We start from the raw sequence: 12,324 nt of genomic DNA on the forward strand, positions 1-12,324 counted from the left end.
GACATGCATAGACTGCAGCATTTAACGCGCATGCAGAACAAAGAAAGGAATATTCCACGGCATACTTGAAACGCTAGCTTGAAATATTGTCGCGGAAGTCATCGAGTGTGCACATAATTAGCAAGTGATATCGTAGGATAGTCAGAGCTACTTCTCTATCTATACGCTGTCGTTTTACTGAAGAATACGATAGACATGCGAAGCACCGTACGAAATCCAAGCTGTTCCGCTGGTTATTACTGTCAACGATTTAGGCAACAAAGCCCCGTTAGGTCTTGCCGGCATCACGTGGCAGCCGATATTATTTGTCATGTCAGAGCTGTTATGGACGAATCTGATAAACTTAATAGATAATAGTAAGTCAGGATCTTCAACTGATCCATGGATCTATCCACTTTACCCCATGCTCGATCGTCAGGCGCCGGTATCTGTCTCTGCCTACATGATCCGATGGCTGCCTACATGGAAATACAAAGCCTATGGTCTAGTGGAAGCAGTCGTGAGCAAAACATAAACAACTCCTAGTGCCAAATATAATTGCATAGGCTAGGCTCAGATCTCGTCTTTGGTGTGTTTGGACGGCATGCCCTGTGTACCACGGTTCCGCTCAGTCAACAACACCAAGACACCAGGCATGACTGAGAAAGTCGGAGATTACCTGTGTAGCCTGATGTGCGCAGGCTGTAAAGATATAAATATGGTAAATATTATGGTTACTTCTGCCTATATATATAATTTTATCGAGGCAATACCTTTTCCTCCTACATTATTCCATCCTCATTCAAATCACTACTACTATCTCCTCGACGTGAAAGCTCTACACTGAACTTTTTATACGCAATTCTATATATCTAGCTACTAAAGCTACCAGAAATCATAAGTTTCTTCTTGGTCTTGAAAGAGACACTGGAAATGCGACACTTCAGACCTCCTTTGGCAGCCCTTGTGCTCATTACCGGTGCGGTCTCATACGAACACCAACCAACTAATGCTACTCACCCATGGAGTGAACGCATCGATCTCCCTCTTATTCCAGTGGCAGTTTCCATGGTTCCAACTACTGGAGAGGTTGCAATCTGGGCTGCATTCAAGAATGATTCCTTTGGTGTTGACGCAGCCGGAGTCACTCAGACGGCTATCTACAACCCGAAAAACGGCACGATTGCCCATTACTCAATATCACATACCGAGCACGACATGTTCTGTCCCGGAATCAGCCTAGATTTTAAGGGACGTATTATTGTTAGTGGTGGAGACACGGAGGAAAAGACAAGTATTTTCGATGGAAAAGAATGGAAGGCAGCGTCCGATATGAAAATCCCACGCGGCTATCAATCATCTACTACGATCACTGATGGGCGCATCTTTACTGTCGGGGGTTCTTTCAGCGGCGGTATAGGAAACAAGGACGGGGAAATATATGATCCTGAGGCTGACGAATGGACGCTGCTGCCTGGCTGTTCTGCTGAACCAATGCTGACCAACGATGCGGGTGGCATCTATCGTTCAGACAACCACGGCTGGTTATTCGCATGGTCGAATGGCTCTGTCCTACAAGCTGGGCCAAGCACTAAAATGCACTGGTTTGACACTCATGAAAACGGGTCTATTACGCATGCTGGAACTCGAGGAAACGATACTGATGGAATGGCCGGTATGGCTGTTATGTATGATGCTGGCAAAGGGAAGATTCTCACATTGGGTGGTGCACCGTCATATAACGACAGTAAGGCTACATCTAACGCCCATATCCTCACTGTGCATAAGCCTGGAGAGCCTGTCCTTGTTGAGGAGATCAACAACATGCATTCTGCGCGATCATTTGCCAACGCAGTCATTCTGCCAGATGGAAAAGTCTTCGTTGTCGGAGGTCAGTCTTATCCTATTGTCTTCACAGACGCAAACTCTAGCATGGTCCCTGAACTGTGGGATCCAAAGACAAAAGAATTCACAGAGCTTCCAAAGCTTCCGACCCCACGAAATTATCACTCTTCCGCTCTGCTTCTGCCAAATGCTACAGTTTTTGTTGGCGGTGGCGGTCTATGCCCCTATGCCTGTGAGGCCAATCATTTAGACGCCCATATTTACACTCCACCATATTTTTTCGAGTCCGACGGCGTTACTCCAGCAAAACGCCCGATTATCAATCATGTTGTAAACCCCACGCTGAAAATTGGCCAAACTCTCAATGTTTCGCTTTCACAACCAGTCGAATCAACTCAGAAACTCACTTTTTCGATGGTACGAATGAGCAGTTCTACACACACAGTCAACACTGATCAACGCCGCGTGAACGTCTCTCCACAAGCTGCAAATGCAACTCTCTTTACTCTTGGCCTGACACGTGATGCTGGCGTGTTATTGCCTGGTTATTGGCATTTGTTTGCCATGCTGAACGGCGTTCCTAGCGAAGCTGAGACAATTCTCGTTGAGCCTCCGATGGCATCTCAATAAAGCAGAGGTTATGGCGGAGTTGTGTTATCATCTATCTGGAATTTGTTCATGGATTAGACACATTTACTTTTTATGTTTGCTTCTTGATATTTAGGACTGTGTCGTGTTGTGAAAATTGCAGTTCATGTATTGGCAGGGGTATCTCGCTCTTGATTATCACATGAAAAACCTTAATCATTATCTTTTCTTTGCCAGGCTGAAACTAGACTTTCGATGTCGTATGTCAAAAATATCATTAGCTTCTGTTCATTCCGCACCTGCTGTGTAAGCAGCATACCCAGAATGGGTGGTATGCGCAAAATGATAGTAGGAAATAAGTATTCTAGTGCTGTTAGGAAGCCCAGGTAGTCATGAGACTATGTAACTCACATTCATGAATCACTGTTCACTAGTAACTAATGGGAGCAACTGATGGAACGAGGCCTGTTAGGGCTATCGTGCCGCTAAGCAAAACTTGGTTAGCCCCAATACATACACGATTAGTCGTTGTGAGTCATTTGCACTGAGCCCAATCAGGATGCATGAGTGGCAGAGGAAGCCTCAGCAAGGAACGAGTGACTCCGCCTTCCGCCGCCACCGCCCGCTGCATCAGCCAATTAGCAAATCATCCGCTGTGGGGCCGATGGAAGCGCCGTCAGAAAGTTTTTTTTTGGATCGGTAATCTTTTTGGCATCGCATCCCCGCCACCGACGAGCAGATGGTGGTGCCTGTTTGTGCACCGCGGGGAGTGCTGTTAGTCAGTATCGCTTTTATAACTACCATTCATTGCGGAATACATCAGCTACTTCTTTCCTCCCTTTTCCCTTCTCTTCCTGCGTACCCTTTTAAGACGTCTTATCTCGTTCTTGAACAGCTACCCCAGCAACACTAAACGTGAACGCAGCTGTCCCGGAACTCAAAAATATCGCTACTGGATCTAGCATGAGCGCCGCCGAGGTCTCAATTGTCACTGCCGCTGTGGCAACCCCTGAAGACAACGCGAGAGGAAATACGGGATCACGAGGTAGAGGAAGACGGGGACGGGGGCATCACCGTGGTCGAGGACGAGGAGGACATAACCGGAGTCAAGGCCGAGATGGAATAGAAGAAGCACCGGCTCCCATACTGCCCGATGCAACTGGGATACAGAACCTCGCACAATCCTCGACACAACAAACACCCAGTGGACAACCCCAACGACGAGCCCAATCAAACAGGCATCCAAAGCAGACACAGGACACCGCCCGCGGAGGGCACACTCACCAAGGCAGGCGTGGCAACCGCTCATCTCGGGTGAGGGCGAACAGGACAGCTAATAACAATGGACATGATCGAATTTCCCCTCAAGTTGGGGGCAGGTCATTCGGAGGTCGGCTGACAAGAAATGACGAGGACGCGATAGAAAACCCATCACCGTCGCTTGCCACGACTCATGATGATCCTTTACATGCCGATGCCCCTGAATTTGTGCCAGGACAATCGCCCTCTCACGGACTCGACTCCAAGACTGGCTCGCAGCTCGTCAAAAAACAAGCCCGCAAACCTCCTGCGAAGATAACGACAAAATCGACGGCGCCGGATTTAGCCACTCGTACGCACGAAGATATTGCCAATGGTCTGTATGAATGCCCTATCTGTACAAGCGAGCTAGGCCGGAAATCCCGGATTTGGTCGTGCGGTCTGTGCTGGACAGTGTTCCATCTCAGCTGTATCAAGAAGTGGTCGAAGAACGAAGGATCGGCTTTTCAGCAGCGTCAAGCAGAAAATGGCACAGAAGCTCAGCGACAGTGGCGCTGTCCTGGATGCAATCTGCCACAGGATATTCTTCCAACAACATACTCATGTTGGTGTGAAAAGGAGATTGACCCTCGTCCTCTACCTGGAATACCTCCCCACTCGTGCGGACAAACTTGCTCTCGTGCTCGCAAGGGCTGCCCCCATCCTTGCGATTCAACCTGCCACGCAGGTCCTTGTTTACCCTGTACCGCTATGGGACCCACACAGGACTGTTTTTGCGGAAAGAACTCAACAACAAAGAGGTGTGTCGACACTGATTACACACATGGCTGGAGCTGCGGGCAAATATGCGGTGATTTACTGCCTTGTGGGAAGCACACTTGTCCCCTTCCATGTCATGAAGGGCTCTGCGGTTCATGCGAAGAGAAAGTCGATGCTCGTTGTTACTGTGGGAAAGCCCAAAATGAGATTCTATGCAGTGCTACTGAAGAGGAAATTACGAGTGAATTATATGACACAGCGTCTCCAGACACTCCCAGCCACCCAGAGACATGGATAGGCTCTTTCAAGTGCATTGAGATTTGCAACCGCCCGTTCGATTGTGGGGTTCACTTCTGTCAAAAAGAGTGTCATCCTCAGGATCGCAATTCGCCTCATTGTCCACGTTCCCCAGACGTGGTTCTGCGCTGCCCATGCGGGAAGACTCCACTATCTAGAATCGTAGGGTCTTCTCCTAGGGCCTCATGCGAGGATCCCATTCCCAATTGCTCTGAGCCGTGTGGTAAAACCCTAGCTTGTGGGCACTTGTGTCCCATGATTTGTCATACAGGTCCATGTCGCCCGTGTATGATGAATGTCACCATCAAGTGTCGCTGTGGTCGCAATGAGTTCAAAACTGTGTGTCATCAATCAAGAATCGAGCCACCTCAATGTTTCCGCATCTGCAAAGCTACAATGAACTGTGGGCGCCATACCTGTACGGAACATTGCTGCTCGGGTGAACGCAAAGCCATCGAGAGACAGGCCACGAAACGTAAAGCGAGGCCCCTCGGGTCAGCACAAAATCGCGCGGTCGAAAATGATATCGAAGCTGAACATATATGTCTGAAAAGGTGTGATCGATTGCTGAAATGCGGTAGCCACACTTGTCCAGAACTATGCCATAAGGGTCCCTGCGGCACTTGCCGTGAGGCTATTTTCGAGGAGATTTCATGTCACTGTGGACGCTCGGTATTATATCCGCCACTCCCGTGTGGAACGAATCCTCCGCCGTGTCGATATGATTGTGAACGACGAAAAGCTTGTAATCATCCGCAAACGCCACATAATTGCCACACCGATAACGAAGAATGCCCGAAATGTCCTTTCCTTACAGAAAAGATGTGTCTTTGTGGCAAGAAATTACTGAAAAACCAACCATGTTGGTTGGCTGAGCCCAGGTGTGGCATGGTTTGCAGTGAGACTCTAAAATGTGGTTCTCACACATGCATGAAACAATGTCACAGACCAGGGGAGTGCGAAGATGCACTGGAATCTTGCAAGCAGGCTTGTGAGAAAATAAAGAAAATCTGTGGTCACCCTTGCTCTGAGCCATGCCATGCGCCATTCGCCTGCTCCGAAAAGGAGCCATGCCCCACCATGGTTATGATCACATGTCCGTGTGGCCGACTTCGTAAAGAGAAGCGTTGTAATGCTGCTCGAGTCTCGGGCAAAAGTCAAGCAGCACAAAGCGAGACTCCGCCGACGGTAGCGCCGCTGAAATGCGATGATGAGTGTGCGCGTCTTGAACGGAATCGGTCTCTCGCATCCGCATTGAAGATTGATATTGATTCTTCCACAACTTTGAATCAGAATCATTCGGCGCCAATCTCTACTAATACTACTACCCTACCTTACTCCGACGAAACGCTTGATTTATACGTCCAGGTCTCGTCATCCTCGACTCTTTCCACACTTCAAGACTACGAGGCGACATTGTATAGTCTGGCAACTAGCGCCACGCAACGCTCTGTTCGGTTCCAGCCTGCCAAAGCCCCCCTCCGTGCATTCGTGCATTCTCTTGCCTCGGACTGGGGCTTTGCGTCCGAGAGCTTCGATCCCGAACCCCACCGTCATGTTTTCGTGCTGAAGCCTACGCAATGGGCTTCCCCCGGATTCGGTTCAGGCTCGGGGGTTGGCATCCGAGGAGTGGCCGTTGGTGAATGCGTACGCATTCGTGATCGTGAACTCTTTAAGGAGCGGGAAGCGAAACGCCTTGCAGCCGCAGAGGCGAAGGCTCTGAGGGAAGCCTTGAAGGCAACATCTGCGGAAGGTGCTGACGGTGGCGGAGGATGGGCACAGGTGGCTTCTTCGCGCAGAAAGCAGTTGCAGCCGGGTTCCGACGGCAATTCTGCCCATTTGACACGCGTGAACACGCCGATGGCTCAGCTTACCGCTCGGGGTGCTGGCACTGGGTCTATGTACGCTGCCTTGGGTCTCGATGTGGCGCCCTCTTTCATTAACGCCGGTAGTGCATCCAAAAAGAAAGACGGCCTTCTTGTCCTCCGCTCAGGCGTCGGTTCTTCTAGAAAGAAGAAAGCCGAGCAGCAGGAGCAAGAAATTCAGGATCTTGCCGATACTTGGGAGGAACAAGTTGAGCGCGAAGAGCACGCCGAGCAGCGAGAGAAAGAAGAAGAAACACGGCGGTCTAGCGAAGAATTAGAATCTGATCGAGAGATACCAGCACAGGCTCAAGATGTCACTGTTCATAGTTCAGAGTGAGAGAGAGACTAATGACTGATAAATCACTTGGCATATACATACAGTACGAAATGTCATGCACATAGATACTTCAAATAATATGCATAAACATGGTTCATAGGTTCATGATGCCCGATTCTCGTGCTGCCTAACCAGTAAGTCCGTACTACGGAGTAAATCATTACAACGAGACGGAAAGTATCCAACGTCAGCTATTCCCTAACGTACAAAATATATGTAATGTCGCGTACTGCTGAGGTAATTAGTATGTTTTTTCTGTTAGTATAAATATGCAGCAGTATCCTAATACATAAATACTTTTTAAAAAGAAACCAACTCGTTCTTTTATGAAGGAATTTTAACTTCAATTTTATTTAGGGCAATTTTTTATCCAACCCTAACTACTCAGAATTAATCCGGCTTGGCATTGTTTTAGACGCAAAACTCTTAATGCAACGGAAAATAAGCAGCGGGACCCAGTGCGGAATTCCCCCTGGACCACTGACAAATCCCCATATACACTAGCTTCAGTTGGCTAGCCACCAAGTAGTCTACATAAAAAGGCTGTTCCTTCATGGGCGGATTCGGAAATGATTCACTCTCCGTGCTGTCTTGACGGGCTCCTGCTCTGTATGCGAGCACTTGCAGAAAATGGAGAGCAACCAGAAGAAAATAGACCAGGAAATAGAGCAGGATGTCGCTCCTCTGCGAGATCCAAACGCTCGCCCTGAATGCTTCTCCAACACATTCCAAGAATGCCTTTTTGTCCTAACGTCCACGATGGCCACTGGTCAGTCCTCGTTCTTCCAGGGTGCCGTCATCGTGGTTCTCGCTGAAATCGGCAAGGATCTCAATATGACTTCTGCCGAAATCACCTGGACTACTGCAGGTATCTCGTACGCTCCTCTCTCTCGCTCTCGCTTGTCCTCGAATGCATCATGCTGATACTCAAACCTGCAGACTGAGTAGTGGCGCTTTTCTACTATCTTTTGGGAAAGTGGCCGACATGTTTGGCCGCCGGACAATGTTCATTTCCAGCATGATAGGATATACGCTCGCTCTTTTGGTGATTGGATTCGCAAACTCGGCCTTGTACTTCGACGTTCTGTCGGGAGTTATGGGCCTTTTCTGCGCATCATCTGTTCCACCTGCCGTTGGATTGCTGGGCGCAACGTACGAAAAGCCGTCGCAACGGAAGAATAAAGCATTCGCTTGCTTTAGCGCAGGAAACCCTATGGGTTACGTGGGTGGCATGCTCGTTTCTGGAATCGCTTCCCAGGTTTCGACCTGGCGCGCGTCCTTTTGGGCTTTGGCCGTCATTTACGCCATTTTCTCTCTCATCAGCATCTGGTCTGTTCCAAAGGAGGGTAACTCGCCGTACAAGGTTTCTTTGACGTGGGAAAACCTCAAGAAGCTAGATCCGGTGGGCATGTTGCTGGCTGTCAGCGGTATAGCACTTTTCTCAAGCTCCCTATCGTATGTATTGATCTGGTCTCCTGCAGTCAGTTACCAAGAAGTAGCCATGTGACTAACCCTCCCTCGATTTATCCTCAGGCTCGCGGGTGATGCACCTAAAGGCTGGGGTACTCCATATGTCATTGTCCTCCTTATCCTGGGGATTGTGCTCATTGGTGCCTTTCTTTTTTGGCAGTCGATCTACTCGCATCCTTTAATGCCGCTATTTGTTTGGCGAGACCACAATTTCTCTTTGGTATGTATTTCTCTCTTCTTAGATGAAGTCGACCTGAAATTGTTCAGTTCATATCACTAACGTAGCCTGTTGCCGTGTTTCTAGTTAATGGGCGCGCTCTCTTTAGGATTCATGGCATTTATATCCGGCCAGTTCTGGATGGCGCTGTATATGCAAGAAGTCCAAGGCTATACCGGTCTGGGTATCACAGTTCGCCTACTGCCCATGGTTGTCAGTGGCGTCCTAGTCAATGTCGTCTGTGCCTTTGTGCTGCATCGAGTCAGCAACAAATTGCTTATGCTCATTGGGACCACGGCATATACCGTGTCCTTCCTGATTATGAGCTTTACAAAAGCCAATAGCATTTACTGGGGCTTCTATTTTGTGCCCTTGGTATTAATGGTCGTTGGAGCTGATATCGAGTTTAACGTTGTCAACGTAAGGATAAATATAGATACGATTCAGATGGAGCGAGAAATTTTCTAACAGGTATTATAGATGTACGTCATGTCATCACTCCCGCCGTCCCAGCAGTCACTCGCAGGAGGCATCTTCAACACCGTCTCCAAATTAGTCTCCAACGTCGGTCTCGGTGTTACAACTGCCATTTACAACGCCGTACGGAACCAAGGCGGCTCGTCTGTGATTCGCCCGTATGCAGCGACATATTGGTTTGCTACAGCTATTGCTGGGGTTGCTATATTAACAGTCCCTTTCCTCAAAATAGGGACCCAGGGAGGTAATCATGCTTCGAACGAGCGATCGGATGAAGAGTCATTGGATCAAGTAGGTGATAACGTGACTGTACAGACAGAGAAATGCAAGGCTTGAAGATTGCTATTTTCATTTTTGTTAATTCACTATTCTATCATATCAGCATGTGGTTGGCGAGCATATAGAGTATACCTAGATATATATTGATGCTTATTAACGAATCCTATGATGCAAATATTCAAAGTCATATGCTCATCCGTCTCTAGCGTGTCTAGTCCATGTTTACACGGCAAATGTGTATATGATCACCAACTAGCCTACACATATCTGCATAGCGCTTCTCACACTAAAAGTTGAGTTGCGGTAGAGATACTAGGGGGCAAATCATCCGCACTCGTTCCCCACGTGCTGGCACTCTCATTCGGACCAACTGTCAACTCGAGCGTCTGACCCTCGAGGAAAAACTCATGACCAATCCAACTCTTGGTATATGGTTCTCCATTGAGTGTGGCGTTCATAATATAGATGTCAGTATAGGTAGGATCGAAATTTGTCACACGAATTGTTGCCGTTTTTTGCGTCTGCGGGCTAGTGATGTTGATGGAATCGAAGAAGGGCGTGGAAATAAGATAGACATTCTGCCCGGCAACGGGGAATAGTCCTAATTGGGAGAATATTGTGAACGATGCCATGGCTCCAGAGTCATCGTTGCCCGGCAGGCCGGATTCGGTGGCGTTGAAATATGCCGGAATGAAGCTGTGTGCGCGCCTAGTAGAGAGTCCTGGGCGACCGGCGTAATGGTAGGCGTACACGGAAAGGAAGACTGGCTCGTTCCCAATGTCGGCTATCCCAGACTCAAAGTAGAAATCAAGTCGTGAGATGAAGTGATCTGCGCCACCTAGGGTACTGATTAAGGAACTCATGTCATGGGGCACGTAGCTAGAACCGTGTCAGGTTCGGTTTTATCAACGCCTTTGGCCATATAGTAACTACAAAGAGGGAAAAGAGCTCACAATTGATATTCCCACACACTAGACTCGAATGTCTCAGATGGGTTGTCAGTCAACGAGCAAAAGGAAGCTAGGGGACTGCAGGCGATGGGGTCTTGATAACCCCAGGTGCCATTCAGATATTTAGGCTGAAAGAAACCCACAAATCCCGTATCGGTTCCATTGATGTAAGAGGTTTGATCTGCTTTGAAGATATTTTGCCAGTTCATTGATCGAGATAGATATGTCGTGGCATTTGTCTTTCCCAGCCCCTTACCAACGACACTAACGCAGTAATCATTATAAGCGTATTCAACGGTGCGCGAAATTGACCGAGAGTTGGTTCCAAATCCGAGGTAGTCAAAATCGAGGTACGGAATGTAGTCCAAGTTCTTCCAGCTTTGCAGGCCACCCCGTCCTTGGACTGACCAGTCCAACGGCTCATTTTCGGCATCGTTAACCAGTCCGTCATAAGCGAGATCCCAGTCTATTCCAGTGAGATTCTTTACAAAAGCGTCCGCTAAAACCACATCAGCATTGGAGCCACCCTGAGTCCAGCCTTTGCAAAGACTCATCCGACAGTCAGGCATCCATCCTTCGTATTTGTATGTATCTATTAAGCTTCGAACCATTTGTGACATGGCGTTTGGGTCGACAATGGTCAACAGGGGATATTGCACACGGAAAGCGTCCCAAATGCTACCATGTTTATTAGGTTGTGGTCCAATAAAATTATGGTTTTATCGGGCTGGGGTTGATGATTTCGTTCAATCGGAGAGTAAATTGATATCAGAAACGTACCAGTAAAAAGAGTCAAAATACGGCTCAGTGCTGTTCCATAGAGGATTCTCGCCCGTATAGTTTTGCGGAGACATCATTGTACGGTAGATGGCACTCCAGAACAGTGTTTGCAAGTTCTCACTCACCCCGGTAGCATTCACCGACACAGGGCTAAGCTTTTCTCTCCATGCGGATTCAGCAGAGGTTTGTATTTGGCTGAAATTCGACGCAGGGTCAGAGATTTCTGTCTCCGCATTCCGACATGCTTGATGGGTGCTAACGAGGCTAACTCCCACTCGCGCGTAGAATACATTAGCAGATATACTATCAAAGGTGACAAATCCGCCTGCTTGGAGATAGAAATCGTTGAAGCCACGAGTGACAAACAGATCCTTGACTACGGTGCCAGCTCGATTGTTGACCCATATTCCAGTGTCGTTAACACTGCCACCTGCAAAGTCAACACAGACAAAGGATTCATAAGAACCAGAGCCAAAACTTGGTAAAAATGTCCCATTTGCACTAATACGGCCACTCGTCTCATCGATGCTGATGGTGGCATTTTGACGACTTTGCCAAAGATCGGTTAAATCCAGAAGAACAAGCGGCTTAGTTCCTGTGGTGCCATTCAAGGCATCCTGGAAGTTGAACTTGTACAGTGCAGCGTGGTGTGTGGCGGTCATCTCTGCGGTGATGCCATTTGACAATGCAAGGGCGAAATAGCCTGGAGTGGCCACAACCGAAGAGTTGATGTAGCTTACAGCACGAGAGCCGATGAGAAAATCGCAATTATCAATCACATCATCCTTACAGATCTGTGGAAAGATTGGGAAGTTTCCTAATGAAGGATTACCTCCGGTGCCTGAATCGTGCATGGAAGAGAAGCCTGTAACGCTGCTGCCATCAGTCGCAAAGCCTCCAGTATTCTCCCCATTGACATCGGCCACGGCTTTTGCCATGCCGTAAGGCAAATTAGCACCGGCAAAGACGTTTCCGCCATTGTTGGTGCCAATCAAGGGATCAACAAGACTCAATGGGTCAACGCTGGCGCGTGCACAAGTTGCAAACAAAAAGGCCGCGGGCCAGCTCTTATTCAGCCTCATGGTAGATGCGGTCAGTAGTTACAAGCCCACGTGGGATGAGCGAGAGGAATAGGAAAAACGACGGCATTTTCGTGAGACTCTCCATGCGGAGAAATTCAGTGCACCTACGTAGGTAGCCTGATATTGGGGTGACATCGGC

General features: G+C 48.4%; 5 protein-coding genes across 5 annotated transcripts; 4 read left to right on the forward strand and 1 right to left on the reverse strand.

Annotated features, from left to right (window-relative positions):
- Nucleotides 1–912: 912 nt before the first annotated feature.
- UA08_02379 (hypothetical protein) lies at nucleotides 913–2,454 on the forward strand (the record flags this gene model as incomplete). Its single annotated transcript, XM_020264414.1, has 1 exon — nucleotides 913–2,454. One exon carries the CDS (start codon nucleotides 913–915, stop codon nucleotides 2,452–2,454), a length of 1,542 nt encoding a protein of 513 aa, XP_020122720.1.
- A 921-nt stretch (nucleotides 2,455–3,375) lies between these two features.
- Nucleotides 3,376–4,729, forward strand: UA08_02380 (hypothetical protein; the record flags this gene model as incomplete). The annotated part of the gene is made up of 2 exons (XM_020264416.1): nucleotides 3,376–4,048; nucleotides 4,140–4,729. The coding sequence occupies 2 exons, from the start codon at nucleotides 3,376–3,378 to the stop codon at nucleotides 4,727–4,729; spliced, it is 1,263 nt and encodes a 420-aa protein (XP_020122719.1).
- Nucleotides 4,730–5,808: 1,079 nt separating this feature from the next.
- UA08_02381 (hypothetical protein) lies at nucleotides 5,809–6,930 on the forward strand (the record flags this gene model as incomplete). The annotated part of the gene is made up of 1 exon (XM_020264417.1): nucleotides 5,809–6,930. One exon carries the CDS (start codon nucleotides 5,809–5,811, stop codon nucleotides 6,928–6,930), a length of 1,122 nt encoding a protein of 373 aa, XP_020122274.1.
- A 630-nt stretch (nucleotides 6,931–7,560) lies between these two features.
- Nucleotides 7,561–9,430, forward strand: UA08_02382 (hypothetical protein; the record flags this gene model as incomplete). Its single annotated transcript, XM_020264418.1, has 5 exons — nucleotides 7,561–7,805; nucleotides 7,870–8,385; nucleotides 8,464–8,620; nucleotides 8,705–9,037; nucleotides 9,098–9,430. 5 exons carry the CDS (start codon nucleotides 7,561–7,563, stop codon nucleotides 9,428–9,430), a joined length of 1,584 nt encoding a protein of 527 aa, XP_020122275.1.
- A 224-nt stretch (nucleotides 9,431–9,654) lies between these two features.
- UA08_02383 (hypothetical protein) lies at nucleotides 9,655–12,185 on the reverse strand (the record flags this gene model as incomplete). Its single annotated transcript, XM_020264419.1, has 3 exons — nucleotides 9,655–10,252; nucleotides 10,327–11,001; nucleotides 11,104–12,185. 3 exons carry the CDS (start codon nucleotides 12,183–12,185, stop codon nucleotides 9,655–9,657), a joined length of 2,355 nt encoding a protein of 784 aa, XP_020122276.1.
- Nucleotides 12,186–12,324: the final 139 nt, after the last annotated feature.

Source organism: Talaromyces atroroseus (genome assembly GCF_001907595.1).
Source record: "Talaromyces atroroseus strain IBT 11181 chromosome Unknown scaffold_2, whole genome shotgun sequence".
Lineage (NCBI taxonomy): Eukaryota > Fungi > Ascomycota > Eurotiomycetes > Eurotiales > Trichocomaceae > Talaromyces > Talaromyces atroroseus.